Below are 26,039 nucleotides of genomic sequence, written 5' to 3' on the forward strand. Positions count from 1 at the left end.
TTGGACTTTTCCACAGTTAGATTTTATTATATTTACAGTCAATTTGAAAGTAACATAAATATAAATTGCTAAATCTATTGAGAAGTAGAAGTGAGCACTAAACCCAAGCAAAACAACCAATGGTGTGTTCAGGAAAGCCTCTATGATGAGCAATTGAGTGCCTGCAACAGTATTATATACAGCTCCCTTTGAATGTAGGAACTTAGAATACAGTACAGCAAGATGCAATCTAATGATTTTATTTCTAATTCAGATCTATACAACATCTTGTCAAAAACGTTACCCTGGTTGAGAATTTCTGTTATATTTACAACTTTGAATAATCTCTGTAATCAAGGGGTGATGGACAATTGCAGCAGTAAGTAACTATGTTGGTAACCACCAGTGTCACTACAGTACATCCACTATCCAATCATATTAGATCAACTCACTGATAAAACACAACTTACTCTTATCCGGGACTTATAATGAATGGAAGCATACTAGAGACCATATTGATTTTACCCAGTTGAATATCAATACCATACTGTCCCAGACACAAATGTTATGAAGAAGAGGATAATGCTTAGCTTTGGAATCTTTGTGTCTTCAGGTTTTCTATTGGCTGTTACCATTTGGTCATGTTCAAACACAAATAGTAAGTGTATGTTGGAAGCTAAAACTTGCCTGAGTTTAGAACAGCATTTTAGGCATTTATGTATTTCGAGGTGATATTTACAAAATTATCATCATAGATCACAACAGAGGGGGAAATAAAAGCTTCCATTTCAATATTCAGTCACTTGGAAGACCTGTTAGTATTACCTCATTCATTTCCAGAAGAGCCAACAGATTCACACTATTGAAATAGAAAACATAGATAGGTCCCATGATATAGAGTTAAGGTCTACAGAGCAGAAGGATTTATGCATGGTGGGAGATATACAAATTGTTTTGCTCACGGGAAGAAGGCTCCCGTGCAGTAGAACAGTTACAGTATGATGAGGCTAAGACGACGATGAAAGAACTGAGGCAGTCCTGGTTGGTTCAGGGGGTTCCCACGCTGTCCACTAGACAAAAGCACAACGTTTCAGCCACAGCACAAACTCTACCACACACCTCCTTCTAGTCCTCACACCACACCACTATCAGCAAGATATTGTTCCCAAGGTTTCCCTTGGCACTTTATACAGTTAGGAGTAAAAGAAAGGCCCACTTATACACAACATAACAAGAGCTTGGGACTACAAGGTTCTATCTGCAAAAAGATTATTCTAAGATAATTGGCTTTATAGTTACGAACCCTCATTGCGTTGAATAGTGTCAGCTATTTTTCTATTGTATTCTTTGGAACTTAACAACATGAATTGGGGTATTTATATATTTGTAGAGAACATTGACGAGAACAAGGCTATGTCAATAACTCAATTTTGATTTAAAAAATGCAGATAAAACCTTCTAGTTCCAAGCTCTCTATAATATATTGTTAGTCAACTATAAAAGAGTAAACACTGTCACATGTTAAAAAAATTCTAGAATTGAAAGAAGTTATATTTTGTTTTCTCTTTGTCATTAGACTCATGTCTCCACACTGTCTTAAAAAAGCACAAAATTCACATAACCTTACAGAGAAAAGACATCTGCAGAAAGGCCAACTGTCACCTCTACCTAGTCTGGGATGAGGTCCAGTGCTTTCAGAGATTAAATATGCAACAGATTTTGACACCTCATGCAAAACAAATATTGTGTTATCCCCGAATGAACTTTTGAACTGATGTCCCCGAGACGAGCTCCAAAAATATGTATCTCTCGATAGCATCCAATACCTTGTCTAACTCATCTTTAACGCTTGTTCTTGGCACATTCAAGGCAAATACATCCATCGTAAGAAACAACAACTGATTGCTTTTTCAATCCCGTCAAAGTTTTGTCCCATTCAATTGCCCAACTCAGATCGAATTCCAACGGCCCAAAGTGTATGTATTGTAAACACATGGTTTCACGTGTACATTGATTCTAATCAACTCTTCATAAGGGAGCTATAAAACTACTTGTGATGACTAAAGCCATAGTGATTAGTTATTGAACATTCCTTAAGCAGAGCGTATTTCTAATCAAGTTAGTCGGAACACAGGCACCACTTAGCTCGTGCTCTCAGAACTTGGCACACGTCCAACTGTTTCCCTTTGTCCGGAATCTTGGTCCTTTTGAACACTGTCCAGGGGCATCAAAGCAATTTGTTCCCTCAATATAACAGTTATTCAGCTGTCATAAAGAAAGCAAGAACCAGTATGGAGAGATATGCGTCCTGTAAGGTCAACAGAGCCACAGGAGGGCGCTCTTGCACCTGCCTGCCCCCTAGTCCAGACCCAGACTGACTTCACCACTGAGCAGAGAGGCTGAGCAGAGACAAAGAAAACCCAGTGTGTTTGTCGGAGTCTTTGAGGTTAAAGTGTCGAATCTCACGTTCTCCACACAGTTTGTAAGACACTGTATTATTTTAAGACATTTACGAAATGAGACAATAAGTTAGAACTGTAGCTCTCTATTTGATTGGTGCATAAGGCAGCTGTCCTTGTTACTTTGACCTGTGAAGAGAAAGAGAAAAATGAGTCAGTGCCATGAAAGCACATTGCCACAGACAAATTCAAATACAAGTTCATATTGTATGTTCATGCTAAAACAAGCACACCACGAAAAAAAAGCATGAATCATTACACCTGCCACTATTCTCTAAAGACCTTGGTAATTCACAGTTGTTACATCCAATAAGAACAATTGTTAACGGGCATCAGCTGTGAAGACTGATTGACTATTGAAGATGATGTGTAGCACATCTACCATATCATTATCTTGGCGCAAATGATTTATAATCTATATTGTCTTCCCTATTGGGTGTCATAAAACCACAGAATGGCTCTTAATGACATTTTTGTTTTTTTTCTCCATTCTCCTGTGTTACAAATGAATCCATATGTCCATAATGTGTGCCATATGTGTTAAATGCTGACCTACCGACAGTTACACACTTTCCCTGAGCAATACAGGAAATTATGATCATAAAATGATGGTTCTTGTCTGATGTGATGATGGCAAAGTGATTTACCCTGGAATTAGCCACCTATCTGCCCAGTTATTATAGAGAAGTATAGGCAGAACATTCATGACACAACTGAGTCATGTTGGCGAAGGATTGAAGTGTTTCCTTGAGTGCATGTCTAAACCCTACTCCCTTAAATGACGGAGGACTCCCACCTGAACTCAGCTGACCTTGTACAACCAGCAGCTAATAACAGATGACACAATACTGATTTGAACAATGGGCCAGATACAACACATCCTATTCCATTCACATTAGACAATGGACATGTCCACACACCCTCTGTGCACTTCATTGTCCCCTCCCCTCCCTGTGTTTCAGTTCATTGCTGTCTGAGAGTGACAGACAGCAGGTTAAGATTTAGGAGACACTCCATTGTAGTCACCTCTGAATGACCAAATGTAGGCATTGGGCTGGGCAAGAGGCTGTTACCCCCCTCTCTTCCTCCCTACCTATTCCCACCAACCCCCTCTCCTCGCTAGTAGACATGTCAGCACCCTGCTCTAAATCCTGGCACTGCTTCACAGTGGTTCTCCCCCTACGATTAGTGTTACTTAGCTGGGCCAGTCAGCTGAGGCCTGTGCTCCACAGAGAGAGGCAGGCAGGGGATACCCAGGATGTTCTGTTCCTGCCACTGTGGAGCTCATCTGGCACACAAGGCCATGAGCACAGCACAGCATATCCCCAAAAATATGCTTCATGTGACCCCCAGAGAAATGTGATTTTTTTTTTAAATTCTGGAAACCATGTGTTTGATGTATTTGTTACCATTCCACTAATTCCTCTCCAGTCATTATCGCGAGCCGGTCCTCCCCAATAAGGTGCCACCAACCTCCTGTGCATTGTATATCCACCTTCATGCTCAGCGTACCTCTGAGACCCGCTTTCGAGGATAACTCTTTATACTGTAGGAGTGGATTACTGTCTATTTCCCGTGTATTATATGTTGACCAGCCTGCACTGTACACAGGATTAGAAAACAAAATCTCTGATCCATTCAGTGTCAAGTAGGGAAATCCTTTCAAGTCTCTCAAAGACTGAACATCCCGTGTTCCTCTCCTCATTTACTCTCAAGACAATCCCAACCTTTCAGGAGTCCAGATACAAACAGTCCCTCCCTCATTGTTGGCCCAAGCTATTGCCTAAGCTGTATTGACACTAGCATTATTTATATATGAGACTCCTCTCTGCCTGGCGTTCTAATGTCCTCAGCCTAGTCCTATTCGTCCAATTTATAGACTGAAGTGTGACAATATAGTGAACTTGGCACCCAGATAAGCCACAGTCAGGGGAAAACATTTCTGAAGGACTGTAATAGGAGGTGTGAAGAGATGTAGCTACTGTGCACTTACATGTACATGGGTTGTAGTTGCAAATGGGATGTCTTCTGAGGCCCTTGATAACCATAGGAGTCGAACCCTCCTATAAAATCAACTGGACACAGAAATAAGAAGAAAAGGAGGACATCTGGTTACTGTGAGATCAAACAAAGGCATGCGTGTGTGTGTGTGTGTGTGTGTGTGTGTGTGTGTGTGTGTGTGTGTGTGTGTGTGTGTGTGTGTGTGTGTGTGTGTGTGTGTGTGTGTGTGTGTGTGTGTGTGTGTGTGTGTGTGTGTGTGTGTGTGTGTGTGTGTGTGTGTGTGTGTGTGTGTGTGTGTGTGTGTGTGTGTGTGTGTGTGTGTGTGTGTGTGTGTGTGTGTGTGTGTGTGTGCGTCTGTGTCTCTAAATAAGCGTGTGCGTGCTTGTGTCTTTGTGATAATCCCAGGCAGTGGATGATCAGTGTCCGGACCGTCTAAGGGCTGGTTAGGGGCGATATCTGCGGTGGAGCAATGCTCGGGGAGCATGGCCTGTTGGATTAGCAGATCACACAGAATAACAAACTGGACAGGATTAAAGCCCAGCCTTCCACAGAGACCGGCCTGCAGGTCTAGGCATCTGGGCCTCAACCAAAAAGACGGAGGTGCTAAAGCGCGATAACGATCCGATGTCTTTATGCATCTGAGTCTTTTAAGACAAATGAAACACTGAGATAAGCCAAATACATTTCCTGATGAGCTCTCCTCCTCCCCCAGCGCCTTGAATAGGAAGAGATGGAAGGTCGGGCATTATCATCATTCTAATGGTACATTTTAGGGGACGTTCACCAAAAGCTCTAAATCCTTGTTGGCCTTTATTGTAGGCATTAACCTCTGTACTGTGATCAGGCTTATCAGAGGACCTGCAGAGGTAAGACAGAACGTGCCCAATTTAAAATCTGGAGATAGACTGGCCACATCTCAATCAGGCAAATTTCAATAAAAGGCTAAGGAACAATAAAGGCTTGCACTACATCCTCTTGAGAAAAAAAGTCCCAGTAAATGTAGCTTTAGCACTTAAGTATTGTATTGTATCAATATTGTTCTGCAGAGTAAATGTTCATATATAACCACAGGAAAATGTACAGTTATGAGTATAACTACTATTCCCCGAAGGAGGGAGTCAACGGCTCAGAGGGTACCAAACAAGGAGACTCACGGCAGCCCAAGCACACACAGATTACACCAGCTCTAAAAAGGGGTTACAGACAGTGGCGGATTTACCATTATGCAGAAGAGGCATTAGCCTCAGGCCTCAAATCATCAAGAGGCCTCATAAGCTAGGCATAATTTATATATTTTTTTACTTCTAATCTTTTGCAAAAATATCTAATTTCTCCGATTGAGATCCCACCCATGCTCTGTTTCGAGTACCCCAACCCCCGCCAATAATTTATTTCCATACATATAGTGTACATGTGTTTCATATCAATATTAATATTATCCAAGTTTTTATCATAATGGTAGAAACAAGTGTCATTAATCACCCATGGACTGGTTCATAACAATGTACGATTTCACCTTGACTGGTTCAAAATAATGGACTATTCCACCATGACAGAGTTTCTGTGCATTGTTTCACGCGATACGATTTCAAATGTGACCTTCATTGAAATTAAGTAGCAGCAATGAGGCGCTTCCAGAGCGAGGCAGAGAAAATAAAGAAAGATTACATTTTTACAGAAGAATTGCCGAAGTGAACATATTTCTTCAGTAAAAAGACAGGTGCTGCTGATAATACTGCCATCGTCATCAAGGCAGAGGACATGTACAGTGCCTTCAGAAAGTATTCATACCCCTTGACTTGTGTCATCTTGGTCGTCTTGGTAAGCAACACCCGTGTATATTTGGCCTTGTGTTTAAAGTGCAGAAAGCAGAAAGGTGAATTTGTCTCCCAGTGTCTTTTGGAAAGCAGACTGAACCAGATTTCCCGTTAGGATTCCGCCTGCGCTTAGCTGTATACCATTTATTTGTATCATAAACAACTCCCTAGACCTTGCCGATGACAAGCATACTTTTGCCACATTTTTTGCAGTTTTACTTTAGTGGCTTATTGCGAACAGGTTTCTGAGTAAGGAACTGAGTTAGGAAGGACGGCTGTATCTTTGTAGTGACTGGGAGTTTTGATACACCATCAAAGTGTAATTATTAACACACCATGCTCAAAGGGATATTCAATGTCTGCTTTTTACAGTTTTACCCATCTACAAATAAGTGCGCTTCTTTGCGAGGCATTAGACAACCTCCCTGGTTTTTGTAGTTGAATATGTTTTGAAATTCACTGCTCGACCGAGGGACCTTACAGATAATTGTACTGTATGTGTGGGGTACAGACATGAGTTAGTCATTCAAAGATCATGTTAAAAATTATTATAGCACACAGAACATGCAACTTATTTAGGCTTGCCATAACACAGGGGTTGAATACTTATTGACTCTAAACATTTCAGCTTTTCATTTTTTATTACATTTGTAAAATAAAATAAAAACATAATTCACTGTGACATTATGGGGTGTTGTGTGTAGGCCAGAGACAAAAATCTAATTTGTATCCATTTACAATTCAGGCTGTAACACACCAAATTTGGAAAAAGTCAAGGGGTATGAATCGTTTCTGAAGGCACTGTATGTGTAGCCCATGTATATTATGCTGTCTGGCCAACAAGAGTACGGCATAGTACGTTTTTTCGTTTTCTTGGATGCTTTCTCCGGTAATATAGTTTTAGCCACTTGCCAATTGAAGAAAAGTTGGCGGGTGCAAAGTGCACTGTTTGGATGCTGTAATTATTTTGGATAAAAGTGCAAAGGTAACCTACTTTTTGATAATCAGATGAAAAATCATGAGTGGTTGTGTTCATGGCATATTAAAAGGTAATACATTTTCACAGTTAAATTTCATGTCTTTCCTATAAAACCCATAAAACTGGTCTCTGCATGGGGCCTCCAAATCATTAAGTCCACCACTGGTTACAGAAGCCACCTTTTTACCTAATAGGTACCTGAGAAGCATGAACTGTCAGAGCCTCATGAAGCCTGAACTGTCAGAGCCCTATATAGGGAACCAGAACCAGCTGCAACTTGGCTACGCACAATGACAATCTGCCACTACAGGTCAAGTCCAAAGGGCACACGCGCTGCATAGCATTGATCAGAGCCGATGAACCACGGCAGCCTGAGGCTCAAACACACAGGAAACCTGCAGTAACCTGGAAACTGTGTACTCCCACGCCGCCACGGCAGCCAAAGGCTCAAACACACAGAAAACTATGGTAACCCTGATAATGCGCACTTTACGCTCTGCCGCACCCCAAGGCAGCCCAAGGCTCAAACCCGCAGGGAACTGTGGTAACCCGGATAAATGCGCAACCTGCACACTGCCTAACACCCACTCCCGGACCCAGCCATAGGAACACTATGAGCCACACTGGGAGCAGTTACATTCAAGTGATAAAACTTCACTAAGGTATGTGGGGATGCCCCGGATCAATGCCCTAGAAGCCGCCACACCCCTAGTGGAGTGAGCATGCACATCGCTAGGCGATCCTTTTCCCTTGTCCTTTGCTGTCAAATGCCAGGGAGACAATCCAAGAAAGTGCCCTACCCTGAGCTGGATTAGGAAAATAGACAAAAAGCTGGTCACAAACACGGACATCCAGGGTCCCATCCATATACATGTGTAAAGCGCACCGGACACAGGCCATGCAACCTCCGTTGTTCACTGGGAGCAAATGGAGGAGATGAGAAAGGGAACAGCTCAAAAGCCAGGGACCTGTGAGATATAGCCATAACCTTGGGAGCAAAAGCTGCATTAGGATGTAACACAGCTTTGGAGTCGCCAACCGCGAACTCCAAACAGGACGGGTGTACTGATAGCACGTCAAGATCCCCAACGCGCTTGGCCAACGCCAATGCCATGAGCAGGGCAGTCTTGTAGGAAAGGACCTTCAGGTCCACAGACTCCAATGGTTCAAACGGAGGCCCACACAGAGCATCCAGGATCAAAGCTAGGTCCAAGGTCAATGCCATGGCCTTTACCAGGGGTCTCCAACCTTTTCTAGCATGAGAGCTGCTTTAAAAAAAAATGTTGCAAGCTACAATTTTTTTCCTAGCTTTCAAAGCACCTTTATCTCTTCTCCACTCCCCTGCAACTCTTCCGAGCCTTAAGTGTACAAGAGAAAGTAGTACACTATGTTTTCTGTCAATATACCTGGTAGAATAATGGTTAACCTGTTAAGCCTACCCCTGTTTACTGCCCCTTCTGGAGGAATTGGGTACCCATATAAAACAGGATAAATTTTTGTCAAAAGTTGCTAATATATGCATATAAAAAATATTATCGAATAGAAAACACTCTAAAGCTTCTAAAACCGTTAAAAATTTGTCTCTATGTAAAGCAGATGTCTCAGGGCATGCATTCTCCCAAAGTCTCTCTTGTCATGGAAAAAGTTGGCCCAACTTTGACGTCATCGTATACGCCTTCCCAAACAACTACCGCTCTGGGAACAGTCTGTACGTGTTCAGCGCGAAGCCTGCTTTCAATGGGGCTTCTCATTGTGAGAATCGCGCGCTCACGAGACGTTGAGCGTGCCGAAAGGTCTCGGTCACGCGAAAAAAAAGTGTACGATTATGCGCGCTCTGCTCCGGTGAAGTCTTTTCTTCAGGATCGATTAAAAGACGTGTGTGTTTCGCTTCGTCCTCACAATTGCTGTACAGCTTTATAACATGTTAAAGCTTAATTATGAACATAGTTTGACAAGTTTACTCGACATATAATATATATTTTTGACGTTTTGGTGCGCATCCACTTGAATTTTGCCTACATTTAGACCGAAATGTGGCTATTTTGATAACCGAAAGACGCAGACTTGAAAACTAAAGCTGTTTTGGTAAGTATAATCCCTTCCAGGTCTTTTGATGGAAGAACAGCAAAGGTGAGGGAATATTTATGTGTTAATTTTGGGTTTCTGTCGACTCCAAGATAGAGGAGGCATAATGATACATTTGGAGCGCCGACTCCTAGTATAGCCTAGTGAACGCTACCTGTAACGTTAAAAATAAATGTAACACAGTGATTGTATTTAGAAGAAGTGTACCTTCCTATACATATGTAAAACATGCATATTTAGTCAAAGTTTATGATGTGTATTCCTTGTTAGCTGACGTTATCTGCCGGAGCTATTTCATTTCTCCTGACATTTTAGTAGCATTTTTTGAACGATGCGTCATTGTAAACAGAGATTTATGGATATATATTGCAGATTATTGAAAAAAAATGAATGTACTGTGTAACATGTTATATTACTGTCATCTGATGAAGATTTCAAAAGGTTAGTGAAATGATTTTTTTTTAAATCCTGCGTTTGTTGATTGCATATTTTTTCCTACTTGGCTATGCTAATGAGCTATGTCTGCGGTGGTGGTTTGACATAAATATGTGCTATGTTTTCGCCGTAAAACATTTTAGAAATCTGACTTGTTGCCTGGATTCACAACGAGTGTAGCTTTAATTCAATACCCTGCATGTGTATTTTAATGAACGTTTGAGATTTAACTAATACTATTAGCATTTAGCGTAGCGCATTTGCATTTCCAGAGCTCTAGATGGGATGCCTGCGTGCCAGGTAGGAGCAAGAGGTTAATAAACAACTATAAAAAATGTTTGAGTACGAAGCGTTTGCGGTGATCACCCTGCGGGACAATATCCGGCCCATGAGAACCCACTGCAAGGAGTCAACGTCCTTAGGCACGACAGGGATACTTTGAGCCACTGATGGCAATGGCAAGTTGCGTCCAGGCGTGTAGCACTCAGACAGCGCTGAAACAGACGCATCAACAGAAGTCCCAGAGGCACCCCAGCTATCATAGAGGCCATCAGAGCCAATAACTGCAGGCACAAGTGAAAAGGCATCGAGTGCCCCAGCTGAAATCGTGCCAGACCGAGCCGGAATGCGTCCCTCCTCTTTTGGGACAAAAACGCATGATTCAGAACAGAGTCCAGATTGAGACCCAAAAAATGAACGCACTGAGCCGAAGTCAAACAACTTTTCTTGTAATTCACTATGAACCCGAGAGATTGAATATGGGAAACCAGCACGGCAGTGTGGAGCTCCACCTGTTCCCTTGACTCCGCCAAGACCTGCCAATCGTCCAGATAGGCCAATACTCTGATCCCTTGGCACCACACCGGTGCCAAAGCAGCCTCCACCACCATAGAAAAGGTACGGGTGATAGGGAGAGCCTGAAAGAGAGCCCACCCTCAAAATGAAACCGCAAGTCCAGGAAGGTTCGCAGCGTTCCATAGGCTGCACCAACCGCCCTGTACTTCTGACACGGGGACCATCCAAATATATGGTTTTGAAGGAGAGAGGAAATCTCCAATCTTAAGGCAGGCGCTAGGACCCCGGGGACCATTGACGTGATGATGCCACGAAAAGGAAGAGGACGCACAGCAAACTGCTGTCCGTAACCCCTAGCCACCGTCCTCATCACCTACTGTGAAACTGCGTAGGCCGCCACTGGACAGAGCACGCTGCCAGTCTCCCATACATTATGTCCTGAAGGGGCAGAGCTCCACCCTGAGGACTGGGATAATTTGTTTTCGAATCCACCACTCTTGACAACCATGTGTCTGAATGTGGGGAAGGAACTGTTTTTATTATGCCCTCACCTGGATGATACTGCCCTCTCGATACCCCTGAACACCAAGGAACTTTGGGTTGAAACAATGTGCTTTCGTGATACTGCCGTTCTGACATCCAGCGCACACCAGGTTCGGGGACTTCGGCAACTAGTAACTTGCCCCCATTAACCAAGCCACTTGGGAGCACTGTTGCCACTATACATGCTTGGTGAGGAAGGCCCCGTCACCCCTGTGAAGGATTTTAGTGGGAAAAGGACACGTAGAGCTGCGTCCTGTTTTCTGTAAGAACGCCATAGTCGAGCCAAACAACCTTGTTTGCGAAACTGGCTCATCCAAATACATCTGCATGTCCCTCTCAGGAATCCTGGACAATGTCAACTGGAGGTGTCGCTGAGCCACCACTGTCAACCCCACACTTCCCCTACAGACAGGATAGTACAGCAGGACAGATGTACAAAATTAGCCGTAGCATGCATTTCGACAAAGATCCCTGAAACTGGCTTTCCCGCCTCCATAGTCTTATTCAGCTCTTGCAGCAAATCGATATGATACAGAACATCTGCAGCACTGTGACCACATTCAACAACCGGGCTGCCACTCTCTAGGCCTGGTATACTCTGTCCAGCTGATCCCCCGAGAACTGGGACTGTTTATTTGGAAGTACCGTGCTAGGATTAGCCCCTTTGTTAGTCCATGGAGGTAAGTAAGTTGCCAGCTTTGCATCCATCAGCGGTGTGCAAACGTGCCCCGCCTACTCCATACGCTGTACATTCATGAACTCCCCATAACCCGGTAGAGGGGAATCCCGGGTCGCCTTTAGCTCAGGGGTATGCAGCTGTAAGCGATGCTTCACAGCTGCAGGAACAGGAGGTAGATACCTTCCTCCAAACCTAGAGGAACTCTGCTGCTGCTCTGATGACAGCCCTATCAACTCCGACCACCGCTGCTGCTCTCTCCCGGCCTCAGACAACCCCATTCCCGAGGTCGCTTCACTGGAAACCCTTCATCAGGAGCCCCAATCTTTCTCACAAAGTCAGCCCGATGCCCAATGGTAGATGAAGCCAGGAGGAGACAATGGTCACACGAACTGGTCCGAGCCAAGACCTCCTGAGCGTGTTTCCACTCCATTTAAACAGGAAAGCACTCATGAGTATCTTTCATTTTCATTGTGAAACCACATGCCCTGGGGCACAGTCGGAGGTTCCAACTCGGCTGGTTAGCCTTTTTGAATTTACTCTTACCACTGGCAATCTTACTAAAGCAAGGAAGAACTGTCTACACAAGCAGTGGAGAAAGTAATGGGTTTTTAACAAAAACAAAAACCGATAAGAAGAGTCAAAATTCGTAACATCTATTGGGACGAGTACTCTCTCCCTACTAACAGACCAAAGTCGGAGCTGAATTTTGTAGTCTTCGTGTGCTTCAGAAGTTAGCAAATTACATGATACGCTCTTCCTCCAGAGGAGCTGAAGAGCGAAGCATTGAGGAAATGAATGCGTGCCCCGGGATTATAGCCAGGAAGGTGGGGCCAGGAAGGTGGGGCTTATGAGGGCGGGCTCGGCATCCATTGGCCCATTGGATCATTGGGCGTGATTTCAGTTTTCTTCAGGTGAATATATAAGACTGTTAGAATGTTACACTGAGAGACCGACTGACTGAACCATTATGTGTCTAATGAAAAGCTATTTTTATATTTTCCTTTTGCTGGAGGGAATAATGTTAAATGCCTGCAGCTACTTATATTTACCATGCTAATATGACAAATAGTGCTCACTTGATGACAAAACACACTAAAACAGATGCTAATAGCTAAGGTGGATTATTAGTAGCTCATATCTAAACAAAAAGCCCTGAAAGATGCAGTAAAACACTAGCAGCAGTCAGAGATATACAGGCACCACTTCCCCCAAAGACATAGCCACATATTGATTGGGCTTTATTCAGTAGGCTTTAGCTATAGGGGAAGGTTTAATGGCAGCATTGTTGAGAATTGCAGTCAGCACAACTTGATCTACGTCTCCAAATTGCTTTGTCTTAAGTACTCACAACAAGTTGTTATGACAAAGCAGTGGCAAATGAAATGCCGCCGAGGGCCAATCAACATGACATTCCACCTTTCTGGTACACTGAACCTGATTGCAAATCCCAAAGAGGAAGCTGTAACCTAATTTCCTTGTTATTAATGCAAAAAAAAGTATTTACAGCACCTTGAACACACTGCTAGCTGCATCTTGATTCCCCCTCTCTCATATTTTCTCCCTCTTTCCTCTCTTGGAGGCAAAATAATTTAAAATACCATCCTTTCTTTTAAATGGACCCTGGGACATTACCCTTGATAGTAGTTGTAATTACGGAGTGAGCGTGTTGATTGGTTTTAGCTGTTCATTACCTTCGCTGAGGTGCTTCATGTACTATATTAATTAGAGCTGTAATGGCCAATACGGCTCCCAGATTAGTGTTTCCTCATGCTTCAGGGATCAAACTATCAATACCATTCTCATTCACTGGAGGATATGAACAATATTATTCCTCTGTGTTTGGCCAAATTAAACACAGCTATATGACTGAAATGATCACCACCACCACTGCAAATGGAGTATTATACTTCATGGGCTTTTCCCAGGTTCTTTAAATTCCAACTCCGGAACACATCAAATACATCAACAAGATTGTCAAGGGTAAATTCCAATTTGAGCTTAATTTCCCCTGAATGGCATGTTTCTCACTGCCATTATTGAGTGGAAAATATAATTGTCTCTTAATTGGGACCAAAATTACTTTTATTATAACAATGCCTGAGGGAATCCTTTACTTATCCAGGATGGGCTATATAATATGCCAGATTGAGGTACTCCCCATTCTGGGCAGTGACATTTGGGCTCTAAAGATGGGAAAGCTATGTCTGGGGATACTCTTTAGAGAGAGAGAGAGACATGGTCTGATAGGCAATCTCAGCTAGCTGAGAGACTCACGTTTGGTTGTGGTCATGGTTTAGTACTCCTGCCTGCCTAGTGTTGGCTCCCTGTATAGGGGCTCCAGCAGAGCCAGGAGAAATGCTGCATTTTTTTTACACTCAGATACCCATGCTAAATATAGAGGAAATAGCCTACTAAGTGCCACATCACTTATTTGACTCAGTCTTTTTCTGGCTTGAGAGAGCAACCAAACCGCGCACACTCTTAGTAATATCTCTCATAACAGCTCCTATGTTCAGTGTACTGTGTGCATATTGAAGTTGATCACACAGCTATCAGAGGCAAAGCCTTCTTCTACCACCACTGAAACGTTTTATATGAATCCCTATTGCTGGTGAGCGGTACTGTATGTTGGGTTGCGACAACACTAACCAGCAGGCAGGTATAATGTCAGTACACTAAAAGTGTTGTTAGTGTACTGACCTAGGGGAGGACCTAGGGGAGCCGGGCACTCTTAATAAAGGCATGCTGCATCCAATCTTAAATGAATAACTGTGATTATGAAACTCAAGGTAATATTCACTACTGTTCAAAAGTTTGGGGTCACTTAGAAATGTAATTGTTTTTGAAAGAAAAGCTTTTTTTTTTCTCCATTAAAATAACGTCAAATTGATCAGAAATACAGTGTAGACATTGTTAATGTTGTAAATGACTATTGTAGCTGGAAACGGGTGATTTCTTTATGAAATATCTACATAGGCATACAGAGGACATTATCAGCAACCATCACTCATGTGTTTCCCGAATGGCACGTTGTGTTAGCTAATCCAAGTTTAAAAAACCCTTTTGCAATTATGTTAGTACAGCTGAAAACTGTTGTCCTGATTAAAGAAGCATCAGCATTTGTGGGTTCAATTACAGGCTCAAAATGGCCAGAAACAAAGAACTTTCTTCCAAAACTCGTCAGTCTATTCTTGTTCTGAGAAATTAAGGCTATTCCATGCGAGAAATTGCCAAGAAACTGAAGATCTCGTACCATGCTGAGTACTACTCCCTTCACAGAACAGCACAAACTTGCTTTAACTAGAATAGAAAGAGTGGGAGGCTCCGGTGCACAGCTGAGCAAGAAGACAGGTACATTAGAGTGTCTAGTTTGAGAAACAGACATCTCACAAGTCTTCAACAGGCAGCTTCATTAAATAGTACCCACAAAACACCAGTCTCAACGTCAACAGTGCAGAGGTGACTCCGGGATGCTGGCCTTCTAGGCAGAGTTGCAAAGAAAAAGCCATATCTCAGACTGGCCAATAAAAATAAAAGATTAAGATGGGCAAAATAACATACACTGGACAGAGGAATTCTGCCTAGAAGGCCAGCATCCCGGAGTCATCTACAGCGTTGTACAAGATCTTCAGTTTCTTGGCAATTTCTCGCATGGAATAGCCTTCATTTCTCAGAACAAGAATAGACTGACGAGTTTCAGAAGAAAGTTATTTGTTTCTGGCCATTTTGAGCCTGTAATCGAACCCACAAATGCTGATGCTCCAGATACTCAACTAGTCTAAAGAAGGCCAGTTTTATTGCTTCTTTAATCAGGACAACAGTTTTCAGCTAGGCTAACATAATTGCAAAAGGGTTTTCTAATGATCAATTAGCCTTTTAAAATGATAAACTTGGATTAGCTAACACAACATGCCATTGGAACACAAGAGTGATGGTTGCTGATAATGGGCCTCTGTACACCTATGTAGATATTCCATACAACAATTGCCATTTCCAGCTACAATAGTCACAACATTAACAATGTCAACACTGTATTTCTGATCAATTTGACATTCTTTTAATGGACAAAAAAAAGTGCTTTTCTTTCAGAAACAAGGACATTTCTAAGTGACCCCAACATTTTGAACGGTACTGTAGTCAAAAATGCTCTAAAACGATAGAGAAGGCATGTACAGTGTGCAATCATGTACAATCGCCTCATGTGACCCCCCCCCCCCCTCTTGGACCCCCCCCCCCTCTCTCTTTCTCGCTCTCTATCCCCTCTCGTTCCTTCTTTCTCTTTATGGCTGCTGCTTGGTGACAAATGTTGCAAATGGAGAGAATGCAAGAGAGATTGCTAAAAACTAAATGGTATTGATCTAGGATGCCGGGGTGGTTGGCAAATGCATTCTTTCCAGCACATACTATGTTTCCGAATCAAGACGGGTAACAAGGGGAACTAGCACATGTCTTGGCACAATCAATATTCATTTCTAAATGACGATAACACAAAAAGTAATTCCTGTCCCAATATATGTTTTGCTTTCTAATCTTGTGAAAAAGAGGCAGTGGCCAAAGGAAATAATTCATGCATCTTGGAGCAAATGGACTTTTAAATGTGAACGTTTGCTGGAGCATTAAACCTGGCTAAATCTAAAGATCCTACCAGAAGAGTAATGTCCATGCCAATGCTTGGTTATTAGAGTAAATGAAGTACTCTGTCAATGCAGGAATACAGAGAGGTCAGCCTTGAGCCAGACATACTGTATATATTTACCTGGACGTAAAATAACTAGTCATATATTATATCATGGAGTGAGTCCAGGAAAATGGCTCATTAGTACTGTCGTAGCAAAACATCAGTAACTGGAGTTATGTGATTGGTCAGGTAAAGCTTATGAATCAAAGGTGTGCGTTTCACTTGCCACATTCATGTCATGTCGGAAACTCTGAAATGTGCGACTTGATACTCTTTGTAGAAACATGACACCCGAGTTTCCCATTTGGGAATGATCAGAATCAAACAATACACAAATTGTATTCATTTGAGATTTAACTCTGAGTTTCCGACATGACGTGAACGGGGCAACTGAGGCACATGAGGTGAGATGGCACTGAGTCATCATTATAACAAGCAAAGGGAAATTATAATCACCTTTAAATGTGTGACCGTAGGAATCAGGTATATTTCTCCTAGATCTACAATATTCATTGAAAGGCAATACTCACAGCTGTCTTCCTCTTCTGAGATGAGCTTCACCACATAACAGGCATAGATGAACCCAACAAGCTGCAAAAGAGAAATGAAGAAAGTTAAGTTAGTCTGCAGTTGTGAGTTGTGACATTTCACAGTGAGAAAGAGACTAATTAGAATAGCACAATTAGTGGAGGAAACATAGATTTCTGTGTCCATGCCTTCAAGAGCTGCAGAGAGCTACAAAATAATATTGGTGGGAAAAGATGAGCCACCAGTGATACAAAATGGGAACAAGATAGAGATCAGAAGAGCATCTCCAAGTGGAAAACATTCTGTGCTGAGGAAACAGGTGTTAGCATCTAATCTAATACCATCTAACGCTATCTGTGTTGAGGGAACAGGTGTTAGTACAACATATAATGCATCACTCTGCTCTAGGAAACGGGTCACATAGAGAGGAAGAGACACGACAACGGAAAAAGAGAGAAAAAATAAACCCTGCATCGCCAATGGAAAAACATTGTTTATTAAGAGACATTCCACCCCCCAAAAAGTTTTTGTTAAATGGTCGGGGGCTAATCATGTGGGCTTGGCGGTTCTTAATAAGTCTGTGTTTAAAATGAGTCACCTAATATAATGATTAAGTGGATTAAGTTTAACAATAGAAAGCCAGGCGAACATAGGAAATATCATTGATGGCTTAGCCAAAGTACAACACAGTAGGATAGTAGATATCCCTGCTCTTGGCACTAACACACCTCAGAACAACACAACCATATTACTTTCTTTCCCCACTCTTCCTTAGGCTTGTAATTTCATAGACCAGGAATTGGAGGCCTCTGATTGGATTGCGCGATACAGATGCTGGGGGTCAGGCTGAGGTCAGCGTGTAAGTGGAGAGGAATGGACATTCTCAATGTAACAGAGGATTCAGTTAGACAGGAGGCCATGCACGAGACAGCACTATAGATACCCATGTGGATAATGGGTGTGCCGTCCTCATATTCAGGCGCTGTCTGGAGTCTAAGGGTCACGCTGGCATGCAACCAGCAGTGTGTACATTGAGATTCATCATAGTGGCCCCTACCATTTTGGAGAGTTTAGCCAGCATGGCTTTCTTTATAATCTGTGTTTATCGTTTAATCAGATCATTGAACTAAAATGCATAAAGACATAATAAGCTATTTTGTATTTCATTTCTACCCCGCCTTGCCCGATAAACAGACACAGTTATAAATCTGAGCAACCACAGATTTAAAATTCCAGGAATATTTCAAGGTCTTGCCCTCATTTACTCTAAATAATGTGGCGCTCCCTTCCTCCCCCTCTCCCCCTGCTCTGTCTCTGTAGCTGGCTGGGAGCACAGGCCAACACTCACACAGATGCAATACATCTCCAGACTGGGCCATTTGCATAATACTGTGCCCTGATGTGAAGGACACATGCCACACACGATCCGGGCCCCGCCACTCACATAATACACTGCACACTTTACCCATTAGGAGCACTGAGAAGGTGAGACAAAGGAGCTGTTTTTTGTTTGTCGCATGGGCGTTATTATCAGACAGAAACACCACACACACACACACACACACACACACACACACACACACACACACACACACACACACACACACACACACACACACACACACACACACACACACACACACACACACACACACACACACACACACACACACACACACACACACACACACACACACAAAGCTCCTCTGATTACCCAATGGCATCTCATTTTGAACCGTGTCACAGGGCATAAACCTAATTTGTCTCCTGTAAATAGAGAAGGGTATTCTTATGATAAAGGCTCTTTTATACACAAAATGTTCTACTCCGTAGGTAATACCACTGTGACGATGACTCCCGATGGTAGGTTAAAATTAGATTCTATACATCTGAATAATACATGCAGAGTTACTGAGGAAACCATTAATAATTGAGAATAAGTCTGGGAGCATGATTGATCTCACCGCAAGTATTATGAAGCCGCGTCTCCTCAGAATAAACACAGACACACAACACCGCCATTCTCTATGGTCTGGGTGGGAGTCAGACACACGTCTCTACTACATAGCTTCATAACCATCACTTTCAAAAAAGCAGCTTTGTCCAGTTGACTTTGAATATGACTGATTGCATTACTGTTCAAAGGCTGATTGAATCAGGAGCCTTATGAATGAATAGTCTCCTATGTTGTGCAGCAGATAGCCACGACACTGAATGAGTGGCATGTTTTGCACGGGTGCGATAGCGATCGCATGTTGGCCTTATTATAGTTGGAGGGTGCTGTTGCATGCATGGATCACATGCACATCACTGCTCAAAGGTCAAGGAGTGTTGAGGCAGAGGACACTTTCAATCTATCTGCAGCACTTGTGAAATCCAACTGGCATGACAATGCAATGTACTGTAATAGGAGAGTGGTTTCAAAACGGTCCCATTCATTCTGAATGCACCAATTCAGCCACGGAGAAATTGACTAGAAACATTCTCCAGCATTAGAAATATTTTGACAGAAAAAAAAGGGTTTCATATTGGTTGTTAGAAATCAAATTCATACTATGGCTATTGCATTTTGGAAACTAGGTAAGGCCAGACAAAATTGATTCACTGTTTAACGTATTTTCCCCCCAGAAAAGTGAGGCAAGCGAGCGGAAAAATGTATAAAAAAGGAATAAGGAATAACAGTACTTTACCATATTGTCCTAGGCTATATGGACATGAACAACAGGTGAAATATTCAATTTCAGACTGATTTTCAGATTATTTGTAACGATTATCGTACAATCTTTAATCATAGTACAATCTTTAATCATAAAAAATGTCGTTTATAACATGCACAATAAGAAGCATCAATCTACATTTGAAGAAGGAAGTTCACATACACCTTGGCCAAATACATTTCAACTCAGTTTTTCACAATTCTGACATTTAATCCGAGTAAAAGTTCCCAGTCTTAGGTCAGTTAGGATCACCACTGTATTTTAAGAATGTGATATGTCAGAATAATAGTAGAGCAAATGATTTATTTCAGCTTTTATTTCTTTCATCACATTCCCAGAAGGTCAGAAGTTTACATACACTCAATTTGAATTTGGTAGCATTGCCTTTAAATTGTTCAACTTGGGTCAAACGTTTCGGGGAGCCTTCCACAAGCTTCCCACAATAAGTTGAGTGAATTTTGGCCCATTCCTCCTGACAGAGCTGGTGTAACTGAGTCAGGTTTGTAGGCCTCCTTGCTCGCACACTCGAGCAAGTTCTGCCCACAAATTTTCTATGGGATTGAGGTCAGGGCTTTGTGATGGCCACTCCAATACCTTGACTTTGTTGTCCTTAAGCCATTTTGCCAAAACTTTGTAAGTATGCTTGGGGTCGTTGTCCATTTGAAAGTCCCATTTGCGACCAAGCTTTAACTTCCTGACGGATGTCTTGAGATGTTGCTTCAATATATCCACATAATTTGCCTACCTCATGATGCCATTTATTTTGTGAAGTGCACCAGTCCCTCCTGCAACAAAGCACCCCCACAACCCCGTGCTTCACGGTTGGGATGGTGTTCTTTGGCTTGCAAGCCTACCCCTTTTTTCTCCAAACATAACGATGGTCATTATGGCCAAACAGTTCTATTTTTGTTTCATCAGACCAGAGGACATTTCTCCAAAAAGTTCGATCTTTGTCCCTATGTGCAATTGCAAACCGTAGTCTGGCTTTTTTTATGACGGTTTTGGAGCAGTGGCTTCTTCCTTGCTGAGCGGCCTTTCAGGTTATGTTGATATAGGACTCGTTTTTACTGTGGATATAGATACTTTTGTACCTGTTTCCTCCAGCATCTTCACAAGGTCCTTTGCTTCACAAGGTCCTTTGCTAGGATTGATTTGCACTTTTCTCACCAAAGTATGTTCATCTCTAGGAGACAGAACGCGTCTTCTTCCTGAGCGGTATAACGGCTGCGTGGTCCCATGGTGTTTATACTTGCGTACTATTGTTTGTACAGATGAACGTGGTACCTTCAGGCGTTTGGAAATTGCTCCCAAGGATGAACCAGACTTGTGGAGGTCTACAATTTTTTTTCTGAGGTCTTGGCTGATTTCTTTTGATTTTACCCTATCAGAAGCTTTTAACGCCATGACATCATTTTTTAAAAAAATTCCAAGCTGTTTAAAGGCACAGTTAACTTAGTGTATGTAAACTTCTGACCCACTGGAATTGTGATACAGTGAATTATAAGTGAAATAATCTGTCTGTAAACAATTGTTGGAAAAATCTTATGTATACAGTTGTGTACACAATTGAATTCGGAAGTTTACATACACTTAGGTTGGAGTCATTAAAACTTGTTTTTCAACCACTCTACAAATTTCTTGTTAACTTGTTATGGCTGGGGGCAGTATTGAGTAGCTTGGATGAATAAGGTGCCCAGAGTAAACTGTCTGCTACTCAGGCCCAGTTGCTAATATATGCATATTATTAGTAGATTTGACACTCTAAAGCTTCTAAAACCTTGTTTGATGCTTCTACTGTGAAGTGGGGGCGAATGAGAAGGGAATGAGTCAGAGGTCTGCCAAAGAGGCATGAGCTGACCACACGCATTCACGTGATAGTTAGATTGAGTTCCATTGCAATTCTACAGACAAAGGAACATTATTGAAGATTTATGTTAAAAACATCCTAATAATTGATTCTGTACATCGTTTGACATGTTTCTACGGACTGTAACGGAACTTTTTGACTTTGGATTATTGGGCTAAACGCGTGAAGAAAAAGGAGGTATTTGGACATAAATGATGGACATTATCGAACAAATCAAACATTTATTGTGGAACTGGGATTCCTGGGATTGCATTCTGATGAAGATCATTCAAGGTAAGTTAATTTTTATAATGCTATTTCTGACTTCTGTTGACTACACAACATGGCGGATATCTGTTTGGGTTGTTTTGGTCTCTGAGTGCTGTACTCAGATTATTGCATGGTGTGCTTTTTCGGTAAAGCTTTTTTGAAATCTGACACAGTGGTTGCATTAAGGAGAACTGTATCTATAATTCCATGCATAATAGTTGTATCTTTTATCAGTGTTTATTTTGAGTATTTCTGTAAATTGATGTGCCTCTCTGCAAAATCACCGGATGTTTTGGAACTACTGAACATAACGTGTCAATGTATACTGAGTTTCTTTATATAAATATGAACTTTATCAAACAAAACATACATGTATTGTGTAACATGAAGTCCTATGAGTGTCATCTGATGAAGATCATCAAAGGTTAGTGATTCATTTATCTCTATTTCTGCTTTTTGTGACTCCTGTCTTTGGCTGGAAAAATGGCTGTGTTTTTCTGTGACTAGGCACTCACCTAACATAATCATTTGGTTTGTTTTCGTCGTAAAGCCTTTTTGAAATCGGACACTGTGATGGGATTAACAAGAAGTGTTTATTTAAAATGGTGTAAAATACTTATCCCCCGTTAGAGGAATCTCAGCCCAAAGAGGTTTAACAAACTATAGTTTTGGCAAGTCGGTAGGACACAATACATTTTTGTCTGTAAATTGTAAAATTAAAAAGTAAAATTGCCAGGAAACAAGTGTTGGATAATTTTTCCAACAATTTTTTCCTCCCCTCAGCAGCTTCCACTGCTATACAAAGTCTACAGATGTGAGCATGCTACTGCATGTGTTGAAATCCTGGATCTTGGCTTTTCACCTACCCCTGCATCTCACTTCCAACACCTCACATCTGACTATAGTATTATAATCAGATATTTTACTTCACCCAACCATGTTAGAGATCGGCAGGGAAAATATAACTTCTGACTATAGTATTATAATCAGATATTTTACTTCACCCAACCATGTTAGAAATCGGCAGGGAAAATATAACTTCAAAGGTCCTTCATACAATTATTGATGTGGAGGACATTTCCCAGCTAACCTATTTCCTCATAAAAAGTGGGCACAATCCTGTAGTTTAATCCATTTTCAGGTGCTGATATGGCATCACTCACTCTATTTCTGTCTCAGTGTAGACTCCCATTTCAAACTGTGAGCAGCTCACTTTGTGCAAAAGGTAATTCACATGTCCTTGACCCCATCCACCTGTGTTCCTTGGCTCGCTGCGGGTGACTTTGCTCCTTAGCGTTTATAGACGGGGCAGAGCTGCGTACCATGCCAACAACTGGTTATTTGCAGCCACATCTCACAGCTTGCACCAGCAAACAGACTTTCAGTGGAACCTTAGCTTTTTACTGGGGTTGCATCCCCAGGAAATGGAAGCAAGCTACAACACATCAAGGGCAAACATCTAAGTACATTGACTCCATTAAACATTTTAAATAGGACAACTGCTGCCATACAGACTCTTGTAAAACCAGACCTGGCTCAGGGAAATGCTGATTGTATATATTTTGGGGCATTTACAGAGTACGCTAAAGGTTCAATGTGTGTTTTATTACTCATCACAATAAAGCCAAATGGCATTTCAGCAGTTCCTATAAAATGGTGCTTTCTGTTGGCCACATATCAGAGCGGTTGGGGGTAGATGCTGTGGATGGCAAGCTGATGCATCACTCTAAATGAGGTACTGCATACACTGTGGGTAATACTGCACAAGCAGGTTGAGGACTTGTGAAAGCCTCGCTGAAATGTTTCCCTAGTATTTAACCCCATACCGAGAAGAAAAAAGACTGGAGAACATTTGGAAAATGGGCCCTGAGCAATGTATTCAGGATTCATGATAATTCAACGATGGCAAAGCATTACCCCTCACACATTCACAACCATCAAAGCCAGTTTAATCTGCACAGTATGCAGTAAGAAATGGGCGGCAGGTAGCCTAGTGGTTAGAGCGTTGGGCCAGTAACCCGAAAGGTTGCTGAATCAAATCCCCGAGCTGACAAGATACAAATGGGTCCTTCTGCCCCTGAACAAAGCAGTTAATCCACTGTTCCCGGTAGGCTGTCGTTGTAAATAACAGTTTGTTCTTAACTGACTTGCCTAGTTAAATTTAAAAAATAACCCAGTAATGCTACTGTTATTCTAATGTAAGACTACATTCAATAGTGCATTCCCAAGTGAATGTCTCCTAGTGTAACTTTTTATATATTGACACATCAGTGTCTCATTGTTTGACAGTGAATTTTTGAATCCTTAAAAAATAAGATATCGAAGAATTCATTAGGTTCCATTTAATGTAGACAGAACTTTCAGACTTTCAGCTGTGAGCTGGGCCCATTCTTTGGGTGTAATTAAAATAAACCTCTGTGTCTTCAATAATCTGCCAACCTTAGAGCAGAAAGCAATTCAGTTCTCTTCATTCTAATCCTCCTTGGGCGACCTACCGGGCTCTTCATCTGAATTAGTCTCCCTACAGAAGGAGGAGAGGCTCCACAGCAAAGACCTCCTGAGCTTGTGCTGTGTGAGTTCCACATAGGGGTTGGTCTTGTTAGGTAGCTAAATTAACCGTTTACTTCCTTAATCATGGCCAAGGGCCAAGCTCATTGACTTCTCTATTGAGTCTTCGGCTGGTGGGCATCATTTTGTAAGAGGAGAGGAGGAAAAATGGTCAAAGGAAAGATTTATGTACTATAGGCTGTAGTGTAAATCATTGCACATCATGAAGGAGGAGAGCACCCTATTCCATATATAGTGCACTACTTTTGACCAGCCCCTGATCAAAAGTAATGGACTATAGGGAATAGGGTGCCATTTGGGAAACAGACACGCTCCTTTCCTCATTTGTGTGATTAGAAATACATTTTGTAATCAATACGAGTGGTTTCAATAATCAAACACTTGTAATTGAAAAAGTGAAAATTCAAATGAGGATGCTAAAAATGTCAAACCTCTCCAATAATAACTGAGAAAAATTTTCTTGCTGAATCATTCATGCTCTCTAACGAGTTAATGTCTTGAATCATTGGCCGCAGTTTGCCAGAAAGAAGACGAGAGGATGAATAGAAAAGAAACTGGCCTGAAAGAGTTTTGAGAAATTGAAACATGACATATTTGAAGTAAGAAGATATTTCACAAAGTAAGGAGAGATTCCACCAAACCCGATCATTCTGTCACAGTGCAAATGTTCCGGAAGCCCTAAAATATTCACCTTTTTACTCTCAAAGAAGCCCGACGGTAAGTACACATGGCTCTATGTGGCAGAAAATGTATCTTGCCCTGTACCCCAGACAAATCATAAGCCAAATGCAAAGCTTTGGAAAACTAGCACAATGCAAATGAAAGTAAAATGACTAAGCAACAGGCAATCAATTTTAAGCCGCTAGATAAAAAAAATACATGAATATGAAGGATTATTCAACATTAGTCTGAATCTCTTGCCCAAACCTGGTAATGTAATTATGAAATATGCACATTTAGCAGAATCACTGAATGCTGAAAGGTCACATGTATTAAGTCATTCCCTGAAGAAATCATTGATAATGATCTTTAACAATATTATATGCCCTGTATGGCTACCCTGATATTTCTAGGGAATTCAAAGAGATAAATCAATGCATTGTTCTGAGAGAGCTCTTTTACTCCAGGATAGCTGTTGAATTGTCCCAGTGGTACCAAATGATCAGAAATGAGACAGAAGTCTTCTTTTCCTGTGAGGATACTGTGATTCCTCAACGACATTCATCAGACCCAATTTTCCACTTTCACAATTGAGAAGGCACTTAGAGGAGAATGAGTCACTTTTTGACATAGCAATGTTGCAGCACAATAAACACATGGGTGGCGCTTCCCTCTCACTCTCCTCTCTCCTCAAACACACAGAGATGCTTGTGAAGTGTTTGACCATTATTTCCCTCTTACAGTTTCCCATTTCCTTTATACCTCAGAGAGAGACATGTTTAAAGTCCCACCAGCCAGGCTAACATGCCATGGCCAGATAGGATTGAATTGAGGAATCGCTTCCATTATCGCATATTTCTATTCGCTGTGCACTCCTGTTGACAAAGAGTCAAGATTGAAACGAGAACCCTTCGACTCTGTTCAATAGGCTGGTTACGTGACATGGATGTTGCACGCATGTTGACTGACAGAAGGTTAAGGTGGAATGACCTTTACTGGG

At 41.8% G+C, this 26,039-nt stretch overlaps 1 protein-coding gene across 3 annotated transcripts in view; it reads right to left on the reverse strand.

The window, feature by feature from the left end:
- Nucleotides 1-26,039, reverse strand: part of LOC123995666 (sodium/potassium-transporting ATPase subunit beta-1-interacting protein 2-like) — a 190,469-nt gene continuing 164,430 nt past the window's right edge. For 2 of the 3 annotated variants that reach the window (XM_046299322.1, XM_046299321.1), the window contains exons 5-7: nucleotides 16,981-17,041; nucleotides 4,432-4,513; nucleotides 1-2,567 (exon numbers count right to left, since the gene is read on the reverse strand). In XM_046299322.1, coding sequence (XP_046155278.1) covers nucleotides 2,558-2,567; nucleotides 4,432-4,513; nucleotides 16,981-17,041 — 153 coding nt within the window. In that variant the 3' untranslated portion in view covers nucleotides 1-2,557. Of the gene's footprint in view, nucleotides 2,568-4,427; nucleotides 4,514-16,980; nucleotides 17,042-26,039 lie in introns of those variants that run through there. The other variant, XM_046299323.1, reaches the window with a different exon arrangement.

This window comes from Oncorhynchus gorbuscha, linkage group LG14, assembly GCF_021184085.1.
Source record: "Oncorhynchus gorbuscha isolate QuinsamMale2020 ecotype Even-year linkage group LG14, OgorEven_v1.0, whole genome shotgun sequence".
In the NCBI taxonomy this organism is placed as follows: domain Eukaryota; kingdom Metazoa; phylum Chordata; class Actinopteri; order Salmoniformes; family Salmonidae; genus Oncorhynchus; species Oncorhynchus gorbuscha.